At 52.4% G+C, this 26,683-nt stretch overlaps 1 protein-coding gene across 7 annotated transcripts; it reads left to right on the top strand.

Moving 5' to 3' along the window:
- Positions 1–18: 18 nt before the first annotated feature.
- Positions 19–19,964, top strand: CARD19 (caspase recruitment domain family member 19). Of its 7 annotated transcripts, none has more exons than XM_026076852.1 (6): positions 19–55; positions 6,550–6,692; positions 8,232–8,385; positions 11,782–11,841; positions 14,065–14,136; positions 15,925–19,964. In XM_026076852.1, exons 2-6 carry the CDS (start codon positions 6,582–6,584, stop codon positions 16,035–16,037), a joined length of 510 nt encoding a protein of 169 aa, XP_025932637.1. In that variant the 5' UTR covers positions 19–55; positions 6,550–6,581; the 3' UTR covers positions 16,038–19,964. The 7 variants fall into 7 exon arrangements, with proteins under 7 accessions (XP_025932637.1, XP_025932591.1, XP_025932583.1 ...); XM_026076806.1 differs by lacking the exon at positions 19–55 and adding an exon at positions 1,493–1,559 and having other exon boundaries at positions 11,782–11,823; XM_026076798.1 differs by lacking the exon at positions 19–55 and adding an exon at positions 1,493–1,559.
- Positions 19,965–26,683: the final 6,719 nt, after the last annotated feature.

The following is a 26,683-nucleotide window of genomic DNA, read 5'->3' as shown; positions in this document are numbered from 1 at the left end:
CCCCCTTAAGAGCTGCGGCTGCCGGGGCGGGTTTAACGAGCGGGCCGCGCCGGCGGTGAGTCACGGGGCGGCCCCGTGCGCGGCGTTCCCCGCCGGGGCGCCCGGCCCGCTGCTCCCGCCCGCTGCTGGCGACGCGTCGCTTCGGAGGGTCCCGCAGTCTGGCGGCGGCGTCCCGCCGGTGCTGGCAGTTTGGCATTAGCCCTTTTGCTTTTCTTTAACGTAGTGCGTCTGGACGAAGGAACGCCTCGAGGCCTCGCGCGCCCGATGCCGCGCCTTGGCGCCCGGGCGGCAGAGCGTACGGTGATCAAAAGCAGCCCGCGCCGCTTGCGCCCCGTCTCGCTCTTGTTCGTTAGGATTCTGCCTCTGTAGCCGCAGCCCAAGGCTTCCTGGGCACGTAAAGGCCCGGTTGTTTTATTTAATCTTCAAATGAGTGTCAAAGGACTGGGAATGTATGTAGAATAATCAACGCCACGTTCTAGTATCAAGGGGGTTTTAATATTTTGCTTACTATTTTATTTATTTTTCTATTTTTTCCATAGATATTTCAGATAAAAGTGAGTTACTGCATTTGTTCTCAAAGACTCTTGATTTCCAGTTACTAACACATGGCAGTAGCAGTAGCACTTAGTGTGTGGTTGAGGCTTGGGAGGGAGGTACGGTGTCTTTAGCCTCTGCATGATCATTTCCAAACCAGAGGAGCAAACCCGACGCTCTTCCTTGGCTGCCTGTTCAGTAACCAGAGCAATTTGATAGTCTCAGACCATTTCTCTGCAGCCAGATTTCCTCTTAAAAGAAATCCACAGTGTGCCTTTCTTGGGCTGTTGAAAGGAGAAAGCCAAAGACTAAATTAGTGTAAAAACTTGCATTTTGTTTAAGGAGACTTTTTCAGCTTTTTCCTGAGATCCTTCAGCAGGGAGTTTGCACGGGCATACACAAATGATTGGTCTCACGCCTTCAGGTTTAACTGTCAGCCTGCCTTTGTACAGTTCATGAAAATCATCAAGCAGTGTTACGGGGAAGTTGCAACTTGTGTTTGCATTACGCGCTAGAGACTGTTGAAGTTTGTAGAGCTGATGTTGGCGCATTGAGTGCGTTCTTGCGGAGGACATGGGAGAGATGCATTGGGTTTTGTGCCTGTTGTATCTAAATTTATCTGCTTGTCATTATCTTGTCTGCTTGCTTGGTAAATCGAAGGAGGCTTTTAAGGGGAAAGCAAATGGAAGGTGAAATCGTAATAAAGATACAGCGGTGCCAGAGACGGTATCACGTGTCCTTAGATAAATATTGGTGGAGTTATCCATTGGAAACGGATACGCTCCTGCAGGCAGCCGGCGTGCTGGTGCTGGTGCTGGCCAGGCGCAGGCCGGGATTAGAGGAGCGAGCGCGGCTAGAGGCTGCAGCGGAGGCAGGCAGGGCAGCGCGTGAGCAGCCGCGGAGCAGCCGCGTCCCGTGGGAGGGTGCAGGGAGAGCAACGCCGGCGGTCCGGTCCGGTCCCTGCCTGGAGAGCATGAGAATTACCCAGATCTGCCAGAGCAGAATAGGTGTTCGGTATGACCCAGGTATGTAGGAGTTTCACGTCTTCAGTCCGTTTTCTCTTCTTGGCCCTGGTACACTGGGGTAAATAACTACTTTTCTAAAAAATATTTTAATTAATTGCTGATGGTGGGCCTACAAATTTGAAATACAGCTGGGTTTATTAATTTAATGTGATCAATAAACATGAGGTGGCAACGCAGAATCCAGTGTAAGGGTGGTGGGTCCATGTAGCTTTATCCAAAAGAGCAGCAAAACCAGGCCATGGAGGAGTGCACGTGAGAGGGACTGAAAGACGAAAATCCACTTTGCTCTGCACCGCTGGCAGCCCGGCACGTTACCCTAGGACATGATCAGGCTGCTGGTAAGTCTCATTACTTCCAAGAGGAGAATATATTTCAGCAGCCTTAGGATGCCAGTGCAGTGTAATGGCTGGATCATTGGGCAGCTCCTGCCAGAAACCCAGCTGCCGTTTGGAACGGAGAAGAGGGGTCTGTCGCTCCGTGACGGGCTGCGATGGGAGTGATTTTTACTTGAAGGTGAAAAATGACATGCGTGGTTGTCCTTACTGTCACTTGCTGCTTGCATATTTATCATAACTGATTTTATGTATTTCAGTCTCTGTTTGAGGAGCTACTGGCTGCAGATAACGTGTAATCTCTTGCTTTTCTTGGATATCTCTCAGCTGTGTGTGTACTGCTTTTCCCTCTAGATGGGAGGTGAGGTTCTAGCTCACTGTGTTAATGTGATGTGCATACAGCGTTGCCCACCGGCCTTTTACGCGTGGGGTAAGAGGAAAAACGTGGTCATGTACGACAGACATATCTTAAGCGTATAGTAAGTGTAAGTCAATAGCACAAAATTGTTAGGCTTGTTTTCCTCTTTATTGTTCCCAACTGTTAAAGACAATTCCTGAGTTTCCTGTCTCTTTTTGACAAGTTTATATTTTCTATGAGCAAGGAAAATACTAATCTTTTTTTTATAAACGACCTCTCAGTCAACCTCAGTGAAATAGTATCTAATCTTAGTTGTGTCAGTCTCTCTTCCGTGTAAAAAACAAACAAACAAAAAAACAAGACGCAGTGATATACTCCCCCAGTTTCTGTTACTGATTTCAGTAGACCTGCTTTTGAGAAGAAGCCTTAGCAGGGTTTGGCCTTCAGATCTCTTCCTGCCCTCTGCCGATTCCTCCTTTCTGCTGGAGTAAAGCAGCAGGCCGCGGAGGTGCGTCCTGAGGGTGTCGATGCCCGGCGATGCCGAGGCGGTACCGCAAGCTGCGGTGCACAGACCGCGTCTCCCGGTTTTGCTGCGCTGAGCTTTCTAGGCCAGCGCTGGGGAACGGAGCAACCGATCCTTCTGATACAGGTGTGACTTCTGCTTAAAAACAGGGTCTTCCTTGTATAAATATTTTGAATTTCCTCTGCAATAACTCTAGTCTCTTTGAGGCAGTGAGATAAAAGATGGATATGCAAAATATCCCAGCCAACCACTCCCCAAATTCTCAAGACTTGAAAACGTGTCAGCCGCTGTTGTGGAGTTACTTGTCTGGGGTTTCTTTTAAAATGGAAATAGTGGGTGTGTCGGTATTAAAAAGCTGGCGCTGCCTGAGCAGCGACTATAAAACTTCCGCTCCCGCGGCCGCTGGCAGCGCAGCCCAGGAGCCCGCTGCCGCCTTTGCCGCGGGGCGCCTCGCTGGCTCGCGCTGGGCTCGTTGTCCGCCGGGACCCCGGGCCATTCTCCCGCGCGTTGGCCCCAGCCCGTTGCGGTGCCGGGGGTCGCTGCTGCCGGGTGCAGCCCTCCGTCGTGTTTGTTTTGCATCTCGAGCCGTGTTTGCGCAGTGAATCGCCCGTAAGCAGGCCGCGGGAAGCGGCTGACTTGCACGGGAGCAAGTCCTTGGGGCATGGGGCTGCGGCGGCCCCCGGGCTCCCCGGCCCCGTGGGGCGGCCCCGGAGCAGCGCCCCAGGGCTCCCGCGGCACGCGTGCGCTGCTCGATAGCCTTATCGCCCCGAGGCAGGGTGCCCAGCCCGGCCTCCGCGACCGATGCTTTTTTAATGCAGTAGCTGCAGGCAGCTGTGCTCCGGTGGGACGTTGCCTCCTCCAGTCGGCCTGACGCTTGAACGCCGTCGTTGCTCGTGTGCTTTGGGCAGAGATTTCCTGGAGCTGGGAGAGGCGAAGGATTTCAGGAGAGACACGTGTCGTATTGGAAATTGCTCCTGCTCTGCTCTCGCTGAGCTGGAGTTGAGCCTCATAGCTTCTCTTCAGGGAAGTTCAAACCTTGCACCCCGTCCCAAATCCTGGAAGAAAGTAGCCTGGAGGAGGCGAAGGTCCAGGCAGGCGAAACGTCGTTGTGGAAATGGGGCAGGGAGCAGGCGACTTCAAAGACGGTACTTAAAAATGGACCAGCCCGAGGACCGGAAAAGCTTCGTCCTGGTGCCTGAGCCAGGCGTCAGTTTTACCCGTGGTAGACGCGATCTAGCAGCGTCCTCAGGCAGAGGCAAAAACCGTCGTCTCGTCTTTTCTCCAGCCTTTCGGCGCGGACGGGAGGAAAGCGGGGCCGCCCCAGCAGCCCCGGCGAGGCCGCGCTGCGTGGCGTGTCCGGCGGCGCAGGAGCACGCGGCTTCGCCCGCGGCGAGAGGCCCTCCGTAAGGCTGGCAGCGGCGCCGCGCGTGCCTGCGGGCGGAAGGGGCCGTGCCTCCGGGGCAGGAGGACGATCGTAGCTGAAGTGCGACCTCGCATTGGTCCCAATTAGCTTGGCTGGTGTAATTGCAGCTAACGCGTCTGTGCGCCGCCTGTGCGGCGTCGGTGGTGACCAGGGAGCAAGAGCGGCGAGCGGGGAGAAGGGACGGAGATGGCCCCTCAGGCCTGGTTTTATTTTACTTTATACGCTCTTTTTATCAGGTCCTCGCAGTGCTTTTAGCACTTGCTGCAGGGTTTTTTTATTTGAATGCTGAGGTGTTGCCTGAAGCTTGATTGTCCTGCTGGCTGTAAGACCCTGGTTTGATATACGTAATATATTGTAAGCTTGCCGAAGGTGCAGAATTGAACATGCCATGCAGTCTTCAACTCAGTCGCTGCAAGTGATGTCACCGAGGAGGAGGAAGAAATCCATCCGCATGGAGAGGGAGGAGGGAGGAAGCAAGGATGTGGCGCTTCCCTCCCCAAGAGGTGTTTGCATGGAGAGACAACTTCACGGTGTCCTGCTGCCTGGAGCCCACTGCCAGTGTCCCCTGGTCCTCACTGAGCCTTCAGTACGTCTGGATGAGTTGATTTAAGGAAGGAAAGCTGGATTTCAGACATGAATCAGACACCACGGAGCTCCTTGCACAGCAAATACATCAGGATGTTTCTAACGGTGCACTAAAAAGCTGCCTTGAGATACAGCAGTGAAAAAACAGGAATTGGAGACGTGGAAGTAATAGCGGGTCCATATAAAGTGCAGGGTTGTAACTGGAATCCTGTGGTGCCTGTAGAGTTGCCGCTGTCCGTGCGGTGCCAATAGCTGTGTGTTTTTACTGGAACAGGAGCGACTCGGGCACTAGAGAAGTTACTGCTCCATCACGATCCCACTGGGAAGTTTTCCTAAACCCTTTCCTGTAAGTGCTGCCAGTGCTGCACGGACACAGAAAAAGGAGAGTGTAATAAAAACACCCCCGCGACACAGCGAGGGCAAGGGCTGCGCGTAGCTGCTGTGCATCACCTCAAACTTTTCCTGCTTTTTTCCTTCACCCTCTTGTTCGTCTTCTGTAAATAGCAGGGCGCGAAGGTGCTGGCGGTTGTGTGTTTTCTGGCAGCCCAGATGCCACGCGACCTGCGTGTGTGCTTTACGCAGCGGGAACATTCTGGTTTTTCCCCGTGCGCTTGTGCCGTGCTGCCAGGGTTTGCGCTGGCTGGTGACAGCTGTAGAGCAGGCTCTCGCAGGCCGGGCGTTTTAGTGCTCGTCTCGGGCACGGCCCCAACCATTCTCGTTCTGCCGTAGCGGCCTGCGGAACCTGCCTGCGTCTGTGCTTTAGAACAGGGGCTGCGCGCAAGGAGCCCTGGGGAAAGCGGTGCTCGCGGAGGGGAACTGCAAAATCGGTGGCTGTCAATTTGGAAACGGTGCCAAAACAGCAAAGCAAATCTGGATTTGTGTATTTGCTGAGTTTGTGTTAATATGAAAGATGTTTTCTTGGCATATGTATTTGAATGCACTTTTACAGCGAGGATTTATTGCTTTTGCATGCTCTTTCTCCCCCCTCCCAGGTGAGGTGGAGGCAAAAGCCCTTCCCGTTCGCCTTGAAGGACGTGCCGGCTCTTTAGCAGAGATGTTGTTCCCGGTGCGGCCGAGCCGTTTCCGCTTGGGGAGGTTACACCGTGCGGGTTGCTGGTGCCTCCGTTTAGACAGCAGGCAGCACGCGGCTGGGGCGCAGGGCCGTGTTAGCGCTGAACCGCGACGTCGCCACCGGGTGCGCGAGCGCCCGTGCTTCCCACCCGCAGCGCGGCGCGCGGGGGCCGCCAGCCCCGAGCACCAGGCGCTGCGCCGCCTGCCAGCGCCGCTGACCTGCACCGAGGCCGAGCACGTGTCCTTCTGCAGCTCTAAATCGGAGCGGGCATCGCTCTGCGAAATACATGTTTACGTTAAAAATTTTATAAAACACTTTAGTTTTAAACTCTGTAATCTGACTTCATATTTATTAATGGTGGAAAATTTATCTTCAGTGATTTGACAACTTTAGGACCGACTGGCTGCTGTAATTGCATTTGGTTGGGCATCCATCAGTGCTTGAGACGTATAAATTATTTAGAGCGCTCTCCCTTCGGAAAGCGAGAGGCCGCATTGCTGGCTAGCCGGGGGCTGAGACAGGTATAATTTGCAGTGGATGGGTCTCTGAAAGCCTGTGTTGCATTTCCCTAAAAGATGGTGACAATTTTATTTTTCAATTTTTAAGCGCTGCTAGGAAAAGTGAAATTTATAGAACTTAAAAGTGGGTTTGCTAATTAATTCCTGTGGCTTGTTCTCTGTGTTATTTTTACCCCCAGATCAGTCGTACTGCATTCGGCTGCAACACGACATGTATTTTCTTACAAGCAACAGCCGACTGAATGAGCAAGTGGTGGATAAAATTATTCTTCAGCTTAATAGAGTCTACCCCCAAATTCTCACCAACGCAGAAGCGGAAAAGGTAATTTAACGCATGTTGCTGCGTCCCCGTGCGTGGCCTTGTTTTCTCGGGAGCTGCCCTCCCGCGTTGGCAGGACGGTGCCGCCGCCGCCCCGAGCGCCGAGGGCGCCTGCCTCCTCCGTGAGCCCGCGTGGGGCGGCGCGTCCGGAGCCGAGCCGTGCTGCCTGCGCTCGTGTCTGCAAAACCATCTCTAGGGCTTTGTGGGTGCTAGTTGCTGGTGAGTAACGCAGGAGCTGTGCCGGGGAAGGGGCCGTTTGTCCAAGGCGATGGGGGTGGGCGCCGTGCGGGGGGCACGGAGGTGGGCGCAGCTCCGACAGGCACGGCTCGACCTGGAAGGGAAGAAGACCGCTTTCCTTGGCAGGAAGCAAAAGGTGCAAAAAGGTGCAGCTGGTTTTAGGCAGAAAGATCTTTTAAACCTGTGCGGAGCGAAAGTTCAAGGCCTCCCAGGTTTCCATTATAGCGGTTTGTGCTTGCCCTCTGCTGATTTCAGCGTCTGCTCGAGCCTCAGCGTCTTGGCAAATCAGTATTTTAGCATTAGTAATAATGGGCCTAATTCTGCCGTAATCAAATGTGAGTTAGAGCTCCATGGGCTGAGCAGTGATTTGGTGGTGTAGGTCCATGCTAGATCATCAGCTGAGCCGATCCAGACACAGAGTTATGAAAAATAGCCTGGTGTGCACAATTAAAGGAAGTCTCATCCCATTAAGAGCTTCAAAATAACTGGATCAGGAATTTATGAAAGCTAGTTTGTGACTTCTACGCTTTGCAGACAGAAATCAACTGCTTTCCTGCAGGTGCACGCAGATTTCTGTCAGCTCTACAGTGTACACTCGACCTTGTGGGAATTTTGTTGGAATAAGGAGCGTTATATCAGATATGCTGTATTGCTGTGCCCCTCGAGAGGGAATTGATCCTAACTAAGTGCACTGCTAATGCCAGCTACTCTGCTGGCCTGAAATACAACGCTTTGCTGAGAATGTTTTTGGACACTCTCCAAATCAGCTGGAGTCAGTTTGATGTGTGGACGGCTAGGCAGACGTTTTCATCCTCCTTGTAAGGTCTCCTGCTGTTCATCACTTTTTAGACGATAGAGAAGGGCATGTGCTGCTGCTGCTTGCCCTGTCGCCTGAATGATGAGAATTCGTGCGCGAGGCACTGGGCGCGCAGCCCTTAGCTGTGCTGGGGCAATGGGACGTGTAGACCCGGGATGATGAACTCCCCCGTGCTGGGGACTGATCTAAACGGTGTGAAGTGCTTCACTGGGGTGATCACTAGTAGGAGAACTAAGGAAAAACTCGAAAATGGTTTTTCAACAATAAACAGCAATTTGGGGAGTGTCTCCAGGGTGGAGGTCGGTGTCTTGAAGGTACGTGTGCCGTGCATGTGCTTTTTATGTTCTCCTCATTTTTCCCATTCTCCCATTCTTCTAGCAAACATAAAACCAGCTCCATGTCCTCAGTCCCCGGCGCGCCGGGAAGTGATGTAAAATTGACCTCTAGCTCTGGTAATCCGTCTTCTGACGGGAGCTTTTCTCTTACAGTTCAGGAATCCAAAGGCGTCGCTCCATACCAGGCTCTCGGATCTGATAAAGCACCTTCAAAAGAAAGGGGAGAGACACTGCCAGGAGTTTTACAGGGCTCTGCAGATCAATGCCGAACAGCTGTATAACGACCTGCCAAGCAGGAAAATCTTAAGTAAGTTGAGGCACCTGTGGATTTCTTCATCTGTGTGTTATAAAACCTCATTCCAGAGACATTCCTGTTTCGTTTATTTATGTATTTTTTTTCGCGCATTAATTTCTTCTGACTAGAAATTTCCAAAAGCAGTAAGGGGATTCGACTGCACTGTTCTTGTTATTTGTTGCCTGGCGTGGGCTGTCCAAATTTCTCTGATGGTCCTGAAATATCAGCCTGTGTCTTAAATATATGAGTTAAATACCACATATAGGACACAGAAAAATAACTCCTATGAAGTGCAGTTTCTTTTTACTAACCACTGCTCCTTAGTAGCTTGTTTATTTTCTCTGCAACTATTCTGACTTGTAGCAAATAAGAGCATTACGTTGAAATAACCTCAAATTTGAGTCCTGGTTGCCCAGAAGCTTGATTTTTCCCTCAGTCCTTAAATCGCTCAGTTGTGTCGTGTTTAACATGGGGCGAACACGCTGTTAGATCATTCGTCGCTCGTAGGCCCTTGCAGTACTGTCATATTCGTCCCGTCGGTCGCGTTTTGCGCGGCTGAGAGGCCTGACGGGGGCCCCCCGCAGAGCCCCCCGCTCCCTCCCTCCCTCCCTCCCTCCCTCCGCGTGCATGTACGTGCGCGCTGCGGAAGAGCTCGCTTCGTTCTCTGCGCTCCAGAGCAGCTCTTTTCTTAAAGGCAAAGTATCAAGCCTGCCATCCTGGGGTAATAACGCCCTCTCGGGATGATAATGCTTGCTTTTATTCATTCATTTATTTATTTATTTATTGTTTTTTACTTAGCTGGAGAGAAAAAACGGTGTGCCAAAGGGATGGGAAATGCGTAAATGTGTTCAGGCGTTCAGCATACTGAAATGACTTGAGAAGCTTGGGGGAAAGCTCTGGCAGTTGAGTTAACGAAGCCGCACAGGGACTGCGGTTTAAGAAGCCCGTATGAAGCGTCTAGCAGCCCTAATGCTTCACCAGTCGGTTGAGCTGCGGCTCCAAGAAGCTCCCCGTTGCGTGCCAGGGGAAACCTTAGCCGTGCAGGCCCAGCTCCGTCGGGATCCAGACTGACGGGCCCGCCCCGCCGCGGGATGGCCGCTGAGCACGGCCGCCCCTCGGTTCAGCCTCGCGGCAGCCCTGGCGCCGTGCTTCGCCTTTGCCGTTCGCCCGCCTCGCGGGAGCCCCGGCAGTGAGCGGACCCCGGCGTCAGGTGGCCTTTGGAGCTGCCATGTGGGGAAGGTGGAGCGGAGGAGCAGCGGGTCGCGGTGCCCGGCGGCCCGGAAGGCAGCGGAGCGCCTCCGGCGACGCGGAGCAGCCGGGCGAGCCGAGCCGCGGTCGCTGAGGACGTAAGGGCAGAGGCGTGGGGGGGTTGGAGAGCTTGAGCCGCGTTATCGTTCAAAACCGCTGTTACTCAGAGAGCCGTTTCTGAAAGCGCGCGCTCCCGCCTGACGGCGTTCCGGGTGTCCCCAAAGCGCTTGGGGCCGCGGCGCCCGCGGAGGCGCTCCCGGTAGCGGTCGCGGGTCGGGAAATGCTCCCGCTCCCCGTCCCTCCCCTGCAGCGGCAGCAGCGGCAGCACGGTGGGAACGGCGTGGATAACCGGACCCCGAACGCTGCTGCCTAGGCAGGTGCTGCAGTTTTCTTAGCGGGGCTTGAGGAGGGACTGAGGTGGTGGCCGGGTTTGCGTTAGTACGTCCGCTGCTTCCTAGCAGCTGAACCGCGTGTTTGCGTGCTGCGCTGGCTGCTCGGTAAGCAGCATTTTAAACGAAAACCACAGAGTTTTATATCTTCAAGAAAAGCTTCCTTTTCAGCATCGGCCATAATTTCTCATTTAAGTGGACTCAAATCCTTTTAAATATTATCCTTCAGACCTTTAGCACGTACAATGTTAATGTTACTCAAATGTTTCTCGTACGAGTAGTTTTATGAAAGTTAGCCCAGAGCACTTACTGGGTTGACACTAGATTTTGTAAAAGTGAAGGAAAAAAGGGAATTCCTCACGTGGGGACTGTGTTGTAACTGCGGATTGAATGGGGAAGAGCAGAATTATAAACGCCTGAAGATAATTTTGGTGAGGACGCTGACAAACGGTGGCCAGGGCAGAGGTCTGTAGCAGAGTACATACAGCTGTACGTATGAAAGCTATTTTCTACAGAGGAAACCTTAATTTTTTTTAATATATTTTTTTTAAGCCACGTTAAAGTTTGCACCAGGAGCGGGTTTCTCCTCCCTGCCCGAGCTGAGCTCAGCAGCGGCAGCAGGACGCTGGGCCCTGCCTGCGGGTTCCCGCTGGAGGGTGGGTTAGGCACGCGGCCGGGCTGCTGCTGAGCCACTGAGGCCCAACACGACTCAGAAAATGGTTTTATGTCTCTCCAGGCTGGCGTAGACCGGAGGGATAAAGGATGGGAGCAACCCCCCGCACACACATGCACACGCACATGCACACGCGCGGCGGCAGCCTGCCGAAAGCGCGGAGATTTGGCTGCGGCCTCTCGCGGGGGGGGAGGACAGACACATGCAGATTACACCCGTAACGCCGCTCTGTGGCCATCCCTCTGTTTTGCCAGCGCAGAGCGCTAACCTGGGGCAAACCATTCAGATTTAGAGGCCTGCGTGGGAAGTCCCTCAATAAAGACGAAAGGTAGCATCCTGGAGCTCTCTCAATTCTTGCGTTTCAAGGAAATAGCTGTATTGCTGCTAAGCGTTGAAAATCTTGTAGTAAGGCCAGCCTCCTTTTCTCCTTGATTTTGCAGAAAAATATAGTCTAGGGCTAAAAATTGTTTGTGCCAAGTGTGAGCGCACAGACCTACAGCCTGCAAAAGCAGCTGCACGCGTGCGTAGCCCGAGAGCAGAAGCTGGGTAAATAATCTGTGCCGAGTAGACTGTTGCGAGTGCTTCATCTGCCAGCTATATTAATGCCCAGAGACTGACTCAAGTATAGAAAGGGCGGTGATGCATTAAGTCAGAGGAGAGTTTTCAGATTAGCACATACTGTGGTTCAGAAGTGTTTTGCATTTATTGCACTGAAAATTTTTGGCGTTACGGAAGGATTAACTCGCTTTCCTCAGCTGGGAAGCAACGGGACTGTTCTAAACTAGTTGCGCATGCCGGTAGTTTTCAGTAGTTCCCCGGTACTGCCGTGCTTAATGTTACTTGTGTGGTTAGTGCTTAACCAGATCAGAGAGGTGTTGCTACAGCTATTTATGGTTGCATTCAAATGATTGTGTGACTATGTCTTTTAATAAGCATATATCCTGATTTAACTATACTTTCAGGAGCAGCTAATATTTCGTGTCAAAATGGGGTATTTCTGTGAAATGTGGTACTTCGTGCAATTTTGCCTGTGCTGATTATGTATGTTTGTTTGCCTGAGCTGTGTACTAACTTCTGCTGTGTTGCTTTTATTTCTAGAAACCACAGATTCCACAGAGATAGACACTGACAAGGAGAAATGTATGCTAAATGACAGGGGTAAATAAATGCATACCATGTCGCTGGATGGAATGGCTTTTCAGATTAAGATGCAATTTATTTTACCATGTAATTGCATTTCATGTAACAAGTAGTTTGTTTTACGACGTCTTTACTGTCACTGTTTAAGTGGAAATAATGGAGGAGAACTTACTGAGCTGCTGTTGAGGAAAACAGTGCCAGGCAATTCAAGAGATTATAAAGGCTAAGCAATATTTACAAGAGTATATTTTTACTTACCCTGTTTTAGCTAAATTCTTAAAGAGTAGTAAGGGTTATTCAGCTGCTGCTGTGATTTTTCACAAGGCCATCAAGAATTTTTTTAATCCACTGTAAATTATTGAAATTGTCAAATCAAGTACAAAACTGAGACAGAAAGCAAGATGAGCAGAGTGAACTTAAATGTATTTTCCTTGGGAGAACCTGTTAAGCTTTTTTTTCCCCCTTCCTCTTCCCAATGCCCAGATTACAGAGGGTTAAAAATTTGATTCACTGAAAGATATTTGGAACTGGAATGTATGAATAGTTTTACCTAAAGAAAAAATAAATAATTTTCAAAATTCTAAAGGAAATATTTTATCATTTAAGTTTAACTGATATTTCATTTAGAAAATTAGATTCTATTATGAGAGAATAAAAGCACCTTATATGAAATATGCCTTCTAGGGGGGTTTCACTTGAAAGAAGACTGCAGTGAGGGACAGAAGCACAGTTTAACTCAACATATTTTTTTGCCTGTGTTGTTGTTACTTTGAATATTGAACTAAATTACATTTCACCTCGCTATTGCTGACTGCAGCATAACAGCGCAGGAATAGCAGATAAGGTGCTTGGAAATGAGAAAATGAAATTTCTGTTCTTTCTCATGCTGTTGAAAGAGCTGGGCTTAGGCTGGAGCTTGTTCAGACGCTAGCTGCCCTCCCTGGGACGTCGCAGCCGCAGGAGCAGCTAAGCCCTCGCTCCGCTGCTGTTTTGAACGTCCTTGTCCGTGTGGTCAGCACCACCAGTTTGTCAGTCTGGGGCACATTTGTCCTTAAATTGACAGATGCAGTTTAATTGCAACTATATTCATAGTGAAGGAGTAAATGCAAAAGATGTATTAGATAATAAAGGAGCAGATGTAAATGTTTGTGAGGTTTTTGTGTGTGGATAAGTACAAGCTGGAAAGATTTTGTTGAACACCAGTATTGAACATCCTCATTACACTGCATGTAACTCCAAGCAGACGCTTTTAAAGAAACGTTTTGCTTTAGGTATGTGGGTCTGCAAATTGCTCTGCATTTCAGCTTCTATCAGTACTGAAAACAGGAATAAGAGTATTTGGTTTTGTCATGAAAGTGTAATATGTGGAACATCTGATTGTATAATCACATACAGTCCTTTTCTGCTCCTTTTTATCTAAATGGGTACATAGACGCTATTTAAATAAATGAGACGTAGCCAATGAAAATAAAGAAAAATAAAGAAAATCCTATGTACCAATTGCAAAGAAAACAACTGAGCTGATGGTGGGCATTGATTTGGGTTCTGGCTCTGGTTCTCTGTTTCGCTCCTCTGGCACCAGTTATTTCTGTGAGGCCGGATCCTGCAGGCTCTTTACAAAACGAGGGCTGCAAGTAGTTGAAGCCAGTGGGACTTGAGAGCATGGGCTCCACAGCAGGATCCGTGGAGAGCAGGGATTCTCCTTGTTAGGGAAAAAGGAGACAGGCACAAAGCTAAAAAAGGGGAAAAACAAAACCTAAAAAACTACTTCTAGGAGACTGCAGTCTCATACGATGTATTCTCACAGTATTCTTACCCCATGGGTGCTACATTGACCCAATGGGGGCTGTTTACGGGGTAAAATGCTACACAGTGTGGGTAAGGTCCCAGTAATCTGATTAATATTTTGTTGTAAGATTTAAAGAGTTTTTTGCACAAAGTTTTAGACTATATAAATAAACATCCAAGGAAGCTTTCGCTTAAATTTAATAGGAGCTTAGCTAGTTAGACAAGCAGAGTCGAATGGTGAATGGTGTCAAAGTAACTGTAGTGAAAATCAGTTGCAGTGTAGTGAATGTGCTTTATAGTACATTAACTGCAGAACATACGTAATTGGGACTGTGCTAGCCCCATTTGAATGCGCTCAGCTGCGCCCGTGAAGAGCAGTAGATGTTTTATTAACTTGGACAGGCTCCTGCTCGTGTGTTCTCTCTTAATGCATTCCCTTTTTCTCTTCTCCAGGTCCGGTGTTCTTCCTGGCTTGTTTCAGCGTCGCTGTGGGATTTGCCTTGTTCTGGTATTGCGGTGACTCAGGTAACCCCTTCCGGTGCTGTTTCTCTGGATTGCCTTACCTGAGCACGTGCCTGGGGAGAGCTAGGACACACACTGCACTTCAGGCATGCCGAGATATAAACCACGGATAGTTTGCCTTCAGAAGGTGCCACGAATAAGGCTCTCTTTAAAGAGAGGAGTCGTGTGAACTCCTGTTGCTACAGCAATGGGTCACGATGCCCAGCAGTCGTAAGGCGAAGGCGGGAAAACGGACCCAGACCTTCGGGGCTGCGCGTCCTTTCGGAGGCGGCTGGAGCGCAAGCAAGGCCTGGGACGCGGTTTGCTGAGCCCGGCAGCTGCAGCAGGTCGCGCTGGTGCTGGCCGCGGGCGCCCGCGCGGCGCAGCGAGGAGCTGCCCCGGTTCCCCCTGGTCCCTTCGCCTCTCCCGGCGTTGCTCTTAGCGGAAAGGCTAAGCCAAAGGTTGGGGGGAAATGGTATCCTAAACCGCTGTGGGAAGGTTCGCTTGGGTACGTCTCGTGGAGCCTTTGATCGTGAGAAGCAAATGGGCTCCTCCGTACCCGGTGCCCATCTCCCGTACGGCGGTCACTTAAAGGACTGCCCGGCCCTGCCCGGCCTCTCGATGGGTCGGCGCCAGGGGACCGGGGGTCGGCGCCGGTGGGAGCCATCCCGGGGGAGGGCAGCTGAGCCGGAGGGGCCCTTCGCTCCACCTCTTCCCCCAGCGCCGCGGGAAGCGGCAGTCCGCGCGCGGGGGATGCGGGGCAGGAGCCAGGCTCCGTCCTGGATGAGTGCCTCCGCCCCTCGCGTCCTGGCCGTAGCGCCAGCAGCCGGGAGATGTCTCTTACTTTCCCTCCCAGAGCTCCAGGCCGCTTGCTTGGCCGCCGGTTCGTGGGCATCTCGCGTGACGGGGGAGCCCGGGCCGCGCTGCCCGTCGTTCCCAGATGAGAGTCCCTCGGCTGGGCTTTCCGGGGAGTCGGGGTTAAGGTTAAAAGGGGTCCGTCAGACCGCCTAGGCTAACCCGTGCGCGTCCTTAGCTGCCGTCACCCCCATCGCCAGGCTCAGTCCCCACCTTTCGGCAGGAGCGTTTCCAGAAGAGCGCTTGGGGCCCAGTGCGGAAAAGCCATCACTTCCCTTGGTCGTTCGCCCCGGTTAACTGTCTGTGGTGTTAAAGCGCGTGTCGTGTTCTCAGTGCGAATCTGTTTCAGCTCCAGCCTTTCGTTTTTGTTACTCCGTTTTCCACCAGATTGCAGAGCCCCTGAGGCCCTCGTGTCTGTGCCAGCTGACACTGCGCAGTTTCTCCCCGTGGAGGTGCTTGTGCCTTAAGTCACCCCTCAATCTTTATTTTTGCTAAAATCAGCAGCTAGAGCTCTCTAAGGCCAAGGCTCCTTTTTTTTTCAGATTTTTTTTTCAGTTTTTTTTCCATTTTTTTTCCCCATTTTTTTTTTCCAGTTGCTTTTTCCTGAACCTGTGCAGTGTCTCAATGTCTCTTGTAACATGGGGCCACGAGACCTGGATGTGATAGTCCAGGCTCAGACTAGCCAGTGCCGCACACGGGTGTAAAACTGCCCCCTTAGCTCACTCAGTTAAGCTCCCGTTCAGGTGTCTGAAATTGCAGCAGGCCCAAAAGGTTCATTGCTACCCTGTCGTGGCAGTTCATGAATACAATATTGAAGGAAACAGGCTTTCGTCTAGAGTCATTTTTATTGCGTTCTTTCTTTTCTTTTTTTTTTTTTTTTTGCAGATGCTATTTATTGGAATGAAACTTACTATTTTCACTTTCTTTCTTTCTTTCTTTCTCCCACCTATTTTTTAGATACCAAAGTCCTAGGAAGAGCCAGGAGAATCTTGGGCTTTTCTCCTATTATCATAGGAAGACATGTCAGAAAGATTTGTATGTTGTATTTGGAAGACTTATCAACGAATTAAGGAAAAGCTGCCTCTTCGCTTGTCTGTACAGTGTATACCTGCCAAGGGAAGACAACGGTGCATGAATATTAACGTCCTATACTCTCATACCAAAGATTTCATTAACTAGCTTCATCAGTAGTTGTGTTGCCTTAAGATGTATTCAGAAGCTCAGCTATATATGTCCTTCCTTATGGGAATGGACCATTTATTTTTGTAAATGCTTATTTTAAAATATTTATCATTTGGATAAAAATATTTTTAATACAAACTTTAAAATGATATCCTAAGTGATCATGGGTCTTAAGCCATGTTTGCATATATGTGTTTTATACTGGAATGGAGGAACACAGCAGTTTAAAGAATGCAAGTCTGTCTTTTGTGATAATTAATTTAAGAAAAGCACTTAAAAAACCCACACGCACTCAAAGCCTTACCAAGAAATGGATCTCCATCTCAGGATTGTCTGTTTTGTCCAGAACCTTTACACTTACTACCTGAGCTCAGGTGGGCACCGGCGCCTCTGAACGTTATCGGTGCCAGGTGCCTTTGCGTGTGCCGAGTCCTTGCCGTGTTTTCTGATCCTCGTGTTGATGCCTCAGCCCAGCCTGCCTTGTTCGCGCTCGCGTTGAGCCGTCCGTCCGTCCGTCGTGGTTCGAGCGCGCTGGAGCTGGCGCAGACCGTAGCCCGGCCCGCGGCCTGTCTCAGGGACTGCACTGGCTGGTCTGAAGCGCTTGAAACTGCCAGGGAGATTTTTCAGGGTTATTTAGTCTTTTCCGGTGAGGTGTTTTGGGGTCTGTGTGTCTAAGAAATGGAAGTAATCCAGCATATTTTACAGGGACTTAAGTGCTGCGATGTGGAAGTGTTTTATGGCCAAAAATGCATGTTTTTACTTGAAGAGTCTGAAGCTGTTTGTAATGTCATTTGATCATGTTCTGTTTTGTTCTGGGAGCTGAAACCTGAGAAACTTGCAGGAACCATTCTCAACACCCAGCGTAGGAACGAAATACGTGACGGGGGTTCAGGGAGGCAGGACTGCAGATGCGGTGGGGGCGGTTCGTGGCTTCCCCAGCCTGGTCGTGCTGCTGCCTAGCTCAGCGCAAAGGGCTTTCCTCCCGAAACTGGGGGTCCAGTATTTCTGAACTGGCTGTGAGCAGTGGCATTCTCGGAGGACAGTTCTTCAGTTCCTGTAAGTGCATAAGGAAGGGGAGAGACCGTGTCTCTGTACCTGGTGAGAAAGGCTCCTTGTGGCTGTTCTTTTGCTGGAAAGTGACCTCCAGGTGCAACTTCATGCCATGACGGGAGATGGTCACCTGAACGAGTTGCAGCAGCGTCACAGGTCGCTGTGCGTTGACAGGTCCTGTGCGAGACTCCAGGTCATTTGAAGTGGTTTTCTCAAAACAGCTGGAAAATTATCTTCCAGCTTTAAATTTCATTCACACTATAAAAATGTTATCACCTTCTCCAAAGCAAACCATCTTGGGCGACTGCGTCTCCTTCCAGGACAAAGCTCACCGGCGAGGGCGGCAGGCCTGCGGTCCGGGGAGGAGCGGGCTCCCGGGCGCGGGGTTTGCACCGCTAGCGCTGCCCGAACCGGCACGGTTAAGGTGAGCCCGGCGGTCCCTGCGCGGCGCAGAGGCTGCTCCGACCATGCGGGGCGGGCATTTCCGTGACGGCTCCCGGCATCCCTGTGCGGAGCAGCTCTTGGTGCACGCAGTGTAGCCCAAGTCAGCAGCGCGCCGAGGGATGTTGTCAGCTGCTGCACAGCTGGGTTGGCGCAATGCGAAACGCGCAACGGTGCAAGTGCCGTGCAACAGCACCCGAGCACCCCGCGGAGCAGTTTGTTTAGGCGTCTTTTCCCCTGCCTCCGCCCCACCATCTCCTGCGTCCCGTCGATCTAGTATCTACGGGGAATCAGATCAGGGAGAAGTCCGTGGCTGAGCCGCCAGTGTTTCCCGCGGAGCCGGCCCGTGGCGCCCGCGCAGCGCCCCGCGGCTCTGCTCCCCCTGCACGGCGGCTGCCCTCCTCCCGGGGAAGGGCTTTAGCTGCACTCCAGTGTTTTCTCTGTGCCTCGCCCTGTGCCCGAGGTCACAACGGTTTTCTCCGGCAAGCTCTCTCTTAGTTTATAACGCTTGAAATGAAATGCAACCCTCTGCACTGCTGCTTAAATCCTACAGCAGCCGTTTTTTCAAGGCAGCAGAAAAAAATATTTCTGAGATCCAAAGGGGCTTTAAAGCCAAGTTGGCCTTGAAGCCAACTTTGAAACCTCGTTAGAGGAACAGCGTTTCATTTTACACCAAAAACGCTGTTCAGAGCAATCTCAACAGTCGCATCTCGTTTTAAAGCAAACGCGGAGGTCTTGTGGCTCCTCGGCAGACGCTTTCCGTTTAGGTTATCCACCGCGTTACCCTTTGAACAGCAGGTTGTCAGCTGCTGTGAGCTGTTACTGAAACCTACGGGAGTTGTCGGTGCCTTGTTGAACCCGAAGGCCGGATTCTGCCGCGTTGCGGTTCAGGGACGCCCGGCCTGGCCTTGCCAGCAGCCCTAGGAAGCCGCTTGAACAGCCCCAGGGGCGCGATGGCCGTGCAGGAGGCCGTGCTCCTCCCAGTGCCTTGAACCAAACGGCTCTCTTGAGCTCCTAAAACAGGAAAGTTTAGTAAAGGCGATGGCTATATTTCTACTCTTTTTGAAAGTGCTCGAGATGAGGATGCCTCTCAGGAAAAAAGCTTCTGGGGAGACCTGTTTGGTTTGGCCTGGGAAGAAGGGAGGAAAGTGGACATAGATTCAGCCCAGCATCACCAAAACCAGAAGATTTGTGCCTTTATTAGTGCTAGTTTTTACTGATCGAAAAAATGAAAGTGAGGCTCGCTACAAAATGGGCACTGCGTAGGTTTGTGTAATATGTAGTCTCTGGGGAAAGTAATGACTAGGCTCCCTTCCTTCCTTTTCCTCGCACTTCCCTGCCCCTTAGAAAGGGTTTAAAGAAACTGGGCAGCAGTTCAGGGGCTGTTTTGCGGTTCTCTGGGCTAGAACAAAGAGTTGGAGGCAGCCCCGCTGGGAGACAGTCATCTTCTTTGAAGATCCTTCTTTCAGGGTACCAAGATTTAACACGCCTCTCCATGCGTGAGCCTATGCAGCAAATGCCGACAGCAGCTGCAGCGGTAACTCCGTATTCAGTTCCTTGAGGAAGCGTGTGTGCACCTGTCTGGAAGCCAGGTCCTTCGAGGGAAGCGGTGTCACTTGCTTCGAAATAAATGGAGTGGGGTCTTGGGTGAGCCTGGCTGGGTGCAGAGCTCCCGCCTCCCCGTCGGCTCGGGGAGAGCGCGGCGCTCCCTGCCCAAGCTGCGTAAGAGCCAGCCAACGTTGTAGCCCCCCGCACCAGCGCCAGCAGGCACGCGGCCCTGGTCCTGCAACACGTCAGGCAGGCGGACGGGCCCGTCTGCACCCAGAAGGAGCTGGGGAGCAAAGTGGCAGCTCGTACAGTGAATTTGCACAAGTCCGTTTAAAGCAAGACTGCTACCTGGAGCACTTTGGAGCAGCGCGCTGTGCCCGCAAGCGAGAGCTGGGAGTGTAGCGGGCCGCTTCCGCGCTGCCGGCTGGGCCAGGGCCAAGCCACCCTTTCTGGTTCTTTGATTTGTGATGTGCTTTTTCTCATACTGTAATAAAAGGAAAACTTAAAATACATTTGGTCGCGATTTACTGTTGTGGATGCTTTTCACAGGTGTTCTGTATGCACAAACATTATTCCAGAAAAATGCAATGCCTTGTCTGTGTAAGCAGTGCTGCCGTTACACCTGGAAATGCAAGCAGTTTGCTGTGCTTCAGGTCCTGTGTTTTATAATCATTTATCCTAGCTATGTCTTCTCTGATTCTAAAGAAGTTAATGGAATGTGTTTTTTTAATGGGGTGAAGCTGGCAATTAAATTGTAATAAAGTCTGTACTGAGAAAACTGCTGCTGTGTTTCTTGTATTAAATGCTTTGCGCTGACTTCCAGAAGTGCCCTTTGCCCCGCGGCCCTCTCGTGGCGGCAGTCTGCTGACGCCCTCCCGTTCTCTGCCATGCCCGGCATTTTGTCCTTGGCATTTCTGGCAAGATTTTTAACTTTTTCATTTGGTTTCAAAATTCTTTGCAATTTTTCTGATCAATCTGTTCAGTGATACAATGCAATTAAACATGACGCATTGGTGCAAAGAGCAGGTGTCCTTTTGCTAAGCCTTGACTTTGCATCATTGTGATAGTCCGATCAATCATTGCCCGTCTGGACTTGCTTGGAGGCCTGCATCAAAGGGACTTCCACACATGAGTGGTTTTGAGGGTTACTTTGACCACACAAAAATGGGCTTTAGGTGATGAGAATGTGCAGACGGATTTGTCACTGGCCTGTGCTTTTGTGTAAACTTTGAAGGGGGCTCGGCTGTGCCAGGATGTGAAGGATCCCACTGAAGCAGTGTGTTGCTCCAACGGGAGAAGAGGCTCAGGCAGAGGCACCAGGCTGCTTGGGTGCGGACGGCAGCTGCCAGAAAGCAACCCGTACCGTATGTACAAATTGTAAGAGTATTTCAGTACAAAGCCACAAAACTAGGATGCGGGGAGGGGGGTTTTCAGCTGTGCTTACAACTTGGCCGCTTTGTAGGCAGACGATTGCCGCCAAACGCGAAGGAAACCTGTGGCTGAAGGGGGGCCGGCCGTGCAGCAGCCCAGCTCTGCTCAGCTCAGCGCAGCCGGCTGGGGCTTGCTCTGCGTGCGTGCGAGCGCGTGCGTGTGTAAAGGAGCATTTCAGGTGAATCCCGAATTGCCCTTGCCATTCTGGAGCACAAGCCGTCACACGCCACAGCGGCAGGGAAAAGCTTTCTTACATTTTGCTGTTTGTAAAACTTTAATAACCTCGTGCCTGGTAAAGCAAAAACCTTTCAGACTGGGTTTGCGCTTGGTGAGCGGTTTCTGTGGGAAGGCAGCTGGAGCGTCACGCAGCGTCCCGGCGGGCCGGGGCCTCCCTGGGAAGCGCGAGCAAATAACCGGCAAAATGCGTCCGCGTGGCATGGCTCGGCCGCGTCTGCACGCGCGGGTTTGCGCGCGGCACCGGTCGGGCTCAGGGTGGGGGGTGGGTGGGGGGAGCTGGGTCCAAAGTCCACAGCGTGACATCTGACCCCGCACGCCTACAAATACATTGACTTTTGGGATCATTTTCTACGTACTTATCCACAGGTTCCTTGGAGATTATCGCAAGTCCTCTCATTGTTGGGTAGCAATGTAGTCTGTAACACATGGGTTTAGGCTGATGCAAAGCAATGCAGCTTGCAGGTCCCGACTGCAATAACCAGCCTGAAAAACACACTCTGTTTTATTTATTTTTTTTAAAAAGCCCAGATGTTTACCTCTCCTTTGGGTTCGGGAGCCGCGCACACGGCAGCAGGGCCTGTTTCTGGCAGACGGTCCGTGCCACCTAGCGGCTGTTTCGTGCCTGTCCGTCGTCGCTGCTGCCGTTGCGCTGCGCGACGGCGTGAAACCCAAACGCGAGACCTCCCCTGCGGCCTCCCCCTTCCTGCTCCGGTGCTGCCCGGCACAGTTCGCACGTGAGCGGAAAGGGAGGCATCCACGAGTCTTTCTTTCGCTATCCGCGCTGAGATAATTCACTTCAAAGTGTCTCGGCAGAGTTGCAAACGCCACCATCCCGGTGCGAGGCTGGGCCTAGTATGGGACAAAAAATATTTTTCGGGTTCACAGGTGCCGGAACCAAGCGACTGCTCCTGGGCAGCACAGCTGAGTGCCTTATTTTCCCATTTCTTCTCGCAGTACAGATAAACCGGCTGTAGAGCAAAGAGCTGCTTTCTCACCCACCCGAGCTCCCAGTTACAGCAAGGAGTTACCCATCCTCGGTTAGTTATCAGCAACGGCTGCTGCACAAGCTCCACGTAACAGCTGTGTCCTGAGAGAGGCAACTTCAAAATGCATTTCATAGGAAACCGCCTTGAATCCCACTGTCCACTACTCTTACACTTTTTCCTGCGTAAGGAAAGAACAGAGTTCGCTGCTGGGCCAGACGCGCACCAGAGCCCTACGTGCTACGCACGGATGAGCGCTGACCCGTTAAAGGTCGTGCCTGCTTCTCAGAAACGCGCTTGCAGCGGCTGAGCGAGCACCGGCCGACGCTCTCGGCAGCTTTCGTGGGCTGCCTCCCACCCGACACCAGCTGCTGCGCTGGGGTGCGTTGAGGCTGTTGGAGCAGCTTGGCGTGCGGGAGCGGGGGCGTTCTTGGCCCGAAGCAGCGAGCAGGGGTTGCACTCGCTTCTGCCTCGCTCACCTGAAGCATTTATAAGGCACCTGCAGGGGCTTTTCCTCACATCCTTAAATCCTACCCCATTCCACGCCTGCTTTTGTTTAGTTTTGCACTGTTTTACGGGTAAGCGGCACGGTGCAGTCCCAGCCCGCGGCGGTTAGGGATGCTCGTTCGTCCGGCTGAGGCCCCTCGTGCGCCTCTTGGAGCTGGCCCAGACTCGCTGCCATTTATCGTTTCTACGTCTCCCACCTGCGGTTCCCTCGGCCCCACAAGAAGTCCAGCCTGCCAAGAGGTGCGAAGGGATGAAGACATTTTATGGCAGGTAGAAGCCAAGTCTGACGTCCAGGTATAACGAGTAAACTGACTGGCCAATTCAGGTAGCATTTTAAAAATCACCCTACTGCAGTTTTATCTGAAAGCATTGAAAATGTATTTTTTTCAGCATATTCCCAGCATTGTGAGGGCTGAGCTTCAGTCAGTCCGACTGAGAAATTTGCTTTCTACTTGTTTGTCTCTCTAATAACCCTGTGCTAACCAAGACCAGTCTAGTCCTGACTCTGGAAACAACACAGAGAAGATTTATCATCCCATCACCCTCCACCTCCAAAAACGGAGGGGCACGTACAAATGAAGCAAAATGGCAACGGTGACCAGCGTCAGGTTTAAGGACGTCAGCATCTCTGTTTGACGACCATCATTTCTTGGACTAGCGATGTTTTCCAGAGGCGGTGGGTGAAGAGCTCTAGCAGGGTCCCAGGCTGCTCCGTACAGTTTGCTCTGCTGCGGGATATTGGGTTTTCAAGCCTGGTTTTTCATCACCATGGCAAAGAATGTGCTTTTACAGGCTACAAAGGAAGGCAGTAAGGGAGAATATTGCACAGTACAGGCCGGGTTTTGCCTGCTCTCACACTGACCTATTTAGTGTGTTTCACACAATTTGATTTTGTTGTAGTCACATTCCCCAAACTTCAATCTCTGTGAGTGACAGAGAGGCCTGTAATTAAATATACTCATCTCTTGCCACAATGACACTTTCATATATCTTCAAAGTATCAGGTACTGTCATACCTGACATGACTGATGGTTCCTATTTTCCGACGCAGAGCAAAACCCTTGTAACTTCCTCGGAATACTTTACAGACCCAGTCCTGCAAATCTTCTGCTTCAGACGCTAGGTGGCTTGCCAGCTTAAACTTCGGATTGCTTCTTGGCCTATGCCAGGGTAAAGACACGTGGCTGCATAGGTTTCGCAATTGCAACACAAATGTAAAAAGTAAGTCCTTTCCAATGGTTTAAATTACTTTCACCCTTGATGCCAGAAAGTTGGGGTAATGTTGGGTAGTGATGAAACCGATTTCTTCTTATGTATTTTTGGCACCAGCAAAAATGATTGACAATGTTTCAGGGGCTCTGGTGTGGCTTTTAGTACCATGGCAGCAGATTTACAGCCCTCCTCCTAAATAATGAAAACCTATTTCGAAAGAAGAGGGCCGGGGCCGCCTCTGAGCCGGGCGGCCGGGACGCGGCGGTCGTGGACGGCATCGCCACGGAGGCGGGAAGGGTGCCGCACTGCGGTTTCTGCCGGCCCCGGCTCCGCAGGCCCAGCCTGCCCGGCCGGCGGGGACCGGGAAGCGCCTCCTCCCCTCCTGCTCCGGCGAGGCTGCGCTGCGGAGCGTGCTGGTCCGGCGCGGGTCCGTGCCGAGGAGCGCGGGGCGGCTCTGCCAGCGCCCGCTGCTGCGCCCGGAGGTGCTCCTCGCTCTCCAGCCGTAACACCACGCTTACGGAGGTCTGCTGTGGCACTTGCCTCGGGAAAGCAGCCGGGTTATTAAACAGTTTTCATTATGAAATAGTCCAAGGGGGGGAAAAAAGAAACGGAGACCGCAGCTTTACTTGAGCAAGCTGGGCGAACGGCAGAAAGTGAGTTCAGAACAACTCTCCGCGCCCAGCAGCAGAGAAGGCCACTTTTTGTCGCTTCCACACCCCACTGTGTTAGGGGGTTGGACGATACAGGTCCCATATTCATCTTTAACAGATCATATTCCAGGGCGCCCGTTGTTTATCACCGCACACCCGCGAGTGTGTGCAATCAGCACCGCACACGCGGCGTCCCGCGCCGCCGCAGCGCATGCCCACGCGCACCGCCGCGACCTGCCGAAGAGCGGGCGCAAGACCGCCTGGCTGCTTGATAGCAAAGACCGGCGCTGCGGTCGGCTGGAAAACGTGCGGGTGCTCCTTTGGGAGGAGGAGGAGGCCTTTAAGGACCACCCCGGCGTCTCCGGCTCGGCGTCTGCTGCGGGTGAACCGCGGCTCGGGCGCGCGCAGCAGCGAGGGCGACGAAGGCCTCGCGCCCCCTTGCAGAAACTCCCGCAAGAAAGCAAAGGCCCCGGGAGGAAAAGCTGGCGTACGCCGGGCCCCGTTTCCTGCGCACGGCTCTCTCGGCTAAGCAAGAGGGAAACAGCCGCGAGCAGCTCCCTGGCGGCGGCGCGCTTCCGCTAGCTCTGCGCCTGCCCCTGCCCTCGTCGCCAGCGCCGCGCCGCGCCGCGGGAGCGCCTGCTGCCGTCTCCCAGCTCCCCTCTCGCCGGCGCTTCGCTGCCCGGCGGCTGAGCTGCGCCCGGTGCTCAGCATTAAGGCAGTGAATAAAGCAGTAAAGAGGTGAATAAAGCACGGCAGGGAGCGACCTGAGGGTAAAACTAGCTGTTCCTTGCTGGGAGAGCTGACACGTGGCCCCTGCGGTGCCTGGACTTAACCCAGCCTTAGGCAAGAAACCCGTCCTGCGGTGAGAGCCTGCCGGGGCCACGCAGCTACTGCTCTCTTCCTCCAGTGCACTTGCTCTCATTCGTCGGAGTTTATTTCTTGTTCTAGTAATGTTTTCTCCTAGCGTTTGGCACTGCCGCAGGCTTGTCGATCACCTGTGAACACTGCAGGGCTGCGGCGAGACCCTGCACGATGCTGGAGGGAACGGCTCTCCCCTCTAAGGAGCCGAGAGCGGCGCCCCTTGCCCTGCTCTTCATGGGCTTCAGCTGTGCGCTGGGATCGAGCCTGCTTGGGGGCAGGTGTGGGGAGGCCTGGGGGCGGGAGGGGTCAGCAGTAACGAAAGGAAGTGGCTCAGGGATGGAAAAGGGCTTTGGGATTCCTACCGTGGAGAAAAAGAAGGCTTAAACGTGCTTTTCTTCGTGGTGGGGAGGAAGGCAGCTCCAGCTTTGGCACGCGGTAAGAAGCTGGGGCATGGGGTGTGCTGCTGGCGGGGCCCCGCGTCCGTGAGGTCGGTCAGTCGGTCTCTGCTCGCGCGGCCAGGGAGCTGCGGGGAGGGGGAGCAGGCAGGAGGCCGTGTGCTTTTTGGCTCTGTTTGCTTTAATAGAAGGTAAATGTCGTGCTAGCTCTGCGCTCCTGTCCGTGCCGAGAGCTGCAGAGCAGCCTTGGGCTCGCCTCCGAACTGAGAGCTTCCGGCAAGCTGCCATCGGGGCTGTTTCCTGTTTCAGCTTTCTGCCAGCAGACTTGCTTTGGACATAACACGCCGGCAGCCCTCTGAAAAGGGCCCCGCTCAGGAGGGCCCGTGCGGGCACAGCGCCTTTCTCCTGAGCTGATTTCTCTTTATCATTGCCTTCCTTCTCTAGCGCATGGCACCAAGCGGGGTGTGTGTGTGGGGGGAAAGCAAGGCATTAAAACAGGTCCCATACCGAGAAGGAAAAGCAGCAGGGTGGTGGAGAGTGACTCCGTCTCCCCTTGCTGCTGCTGCAGTGGGAAGCTCTGGGCTGCCACCTGACCACGCGCGGGCGAGGGCTGCTCCTCCGCCAGCTGAATCCTCCCAAAGCCCCTCGGGGCACGGGGCAGAGCCTGCTCCTCTCAGCGTACCCTTCTGAGATCAAGTCTGGGAATTTGGGGCGCAGTGAACTTTCTCATCTTTCCCACACTTCAAAGTGGTTATTTAGCTCTAGCTTATTTGTAGCCCGGAGGTGGGTCTTGCCTATTTTCTTGAGACTTTTGACCACAGTATGCTGTGAAGTTGTATGTGAAAAATTCTAGAATCAGAATGAAATGCCAAACTCTTATTTCACAAATGAGAGCATATTCTAGTTTTCCAGCACCATGTAAGCTCTTTTCCAAAGTACGTGCCCTGCTCTCTGGGGTAGTTCCTTGAGGCAGAATTTGTGCTGTAGCATACTGACTTTGCAGTCTTTGCAGCGTGTGCACCTCCCTAGCAGCAAGCAGAAGGTAAGATAATGGCTAGAGGGATGGAAATAATAACAAATATAATCCCAAGCGAGAACACTTGTTATTGCAGGGACACAACTCCAGAACTTCTGCTGTGTATGGGAAGTGCTGAACACTCATTAAAATCCATGAAAACGTAATGAGACGAGCATAAGCCTAGAGGAACACAGTCAGTGA

The sequence above is a fragment of the Apteryx rowi genome, unplaced genomic scaffold (genome assembly GCF_003343035.1).
Source record: "Apteryx rowi isolate R43461 unplaced genomic scaffold, aptRow1 scaffold_111, whole genome shotgun sequence".
Classification (NCBI taxonomy): domain Eukaryota; kingdom Metazoa; phylum Chordata; class Aves; order Apterygiformes; family Apterygidae; genus Apteryx; species Apteryx rowi.
This window is presented reverse-complemented; position numbering and strand designations above follow the sequence as displayed.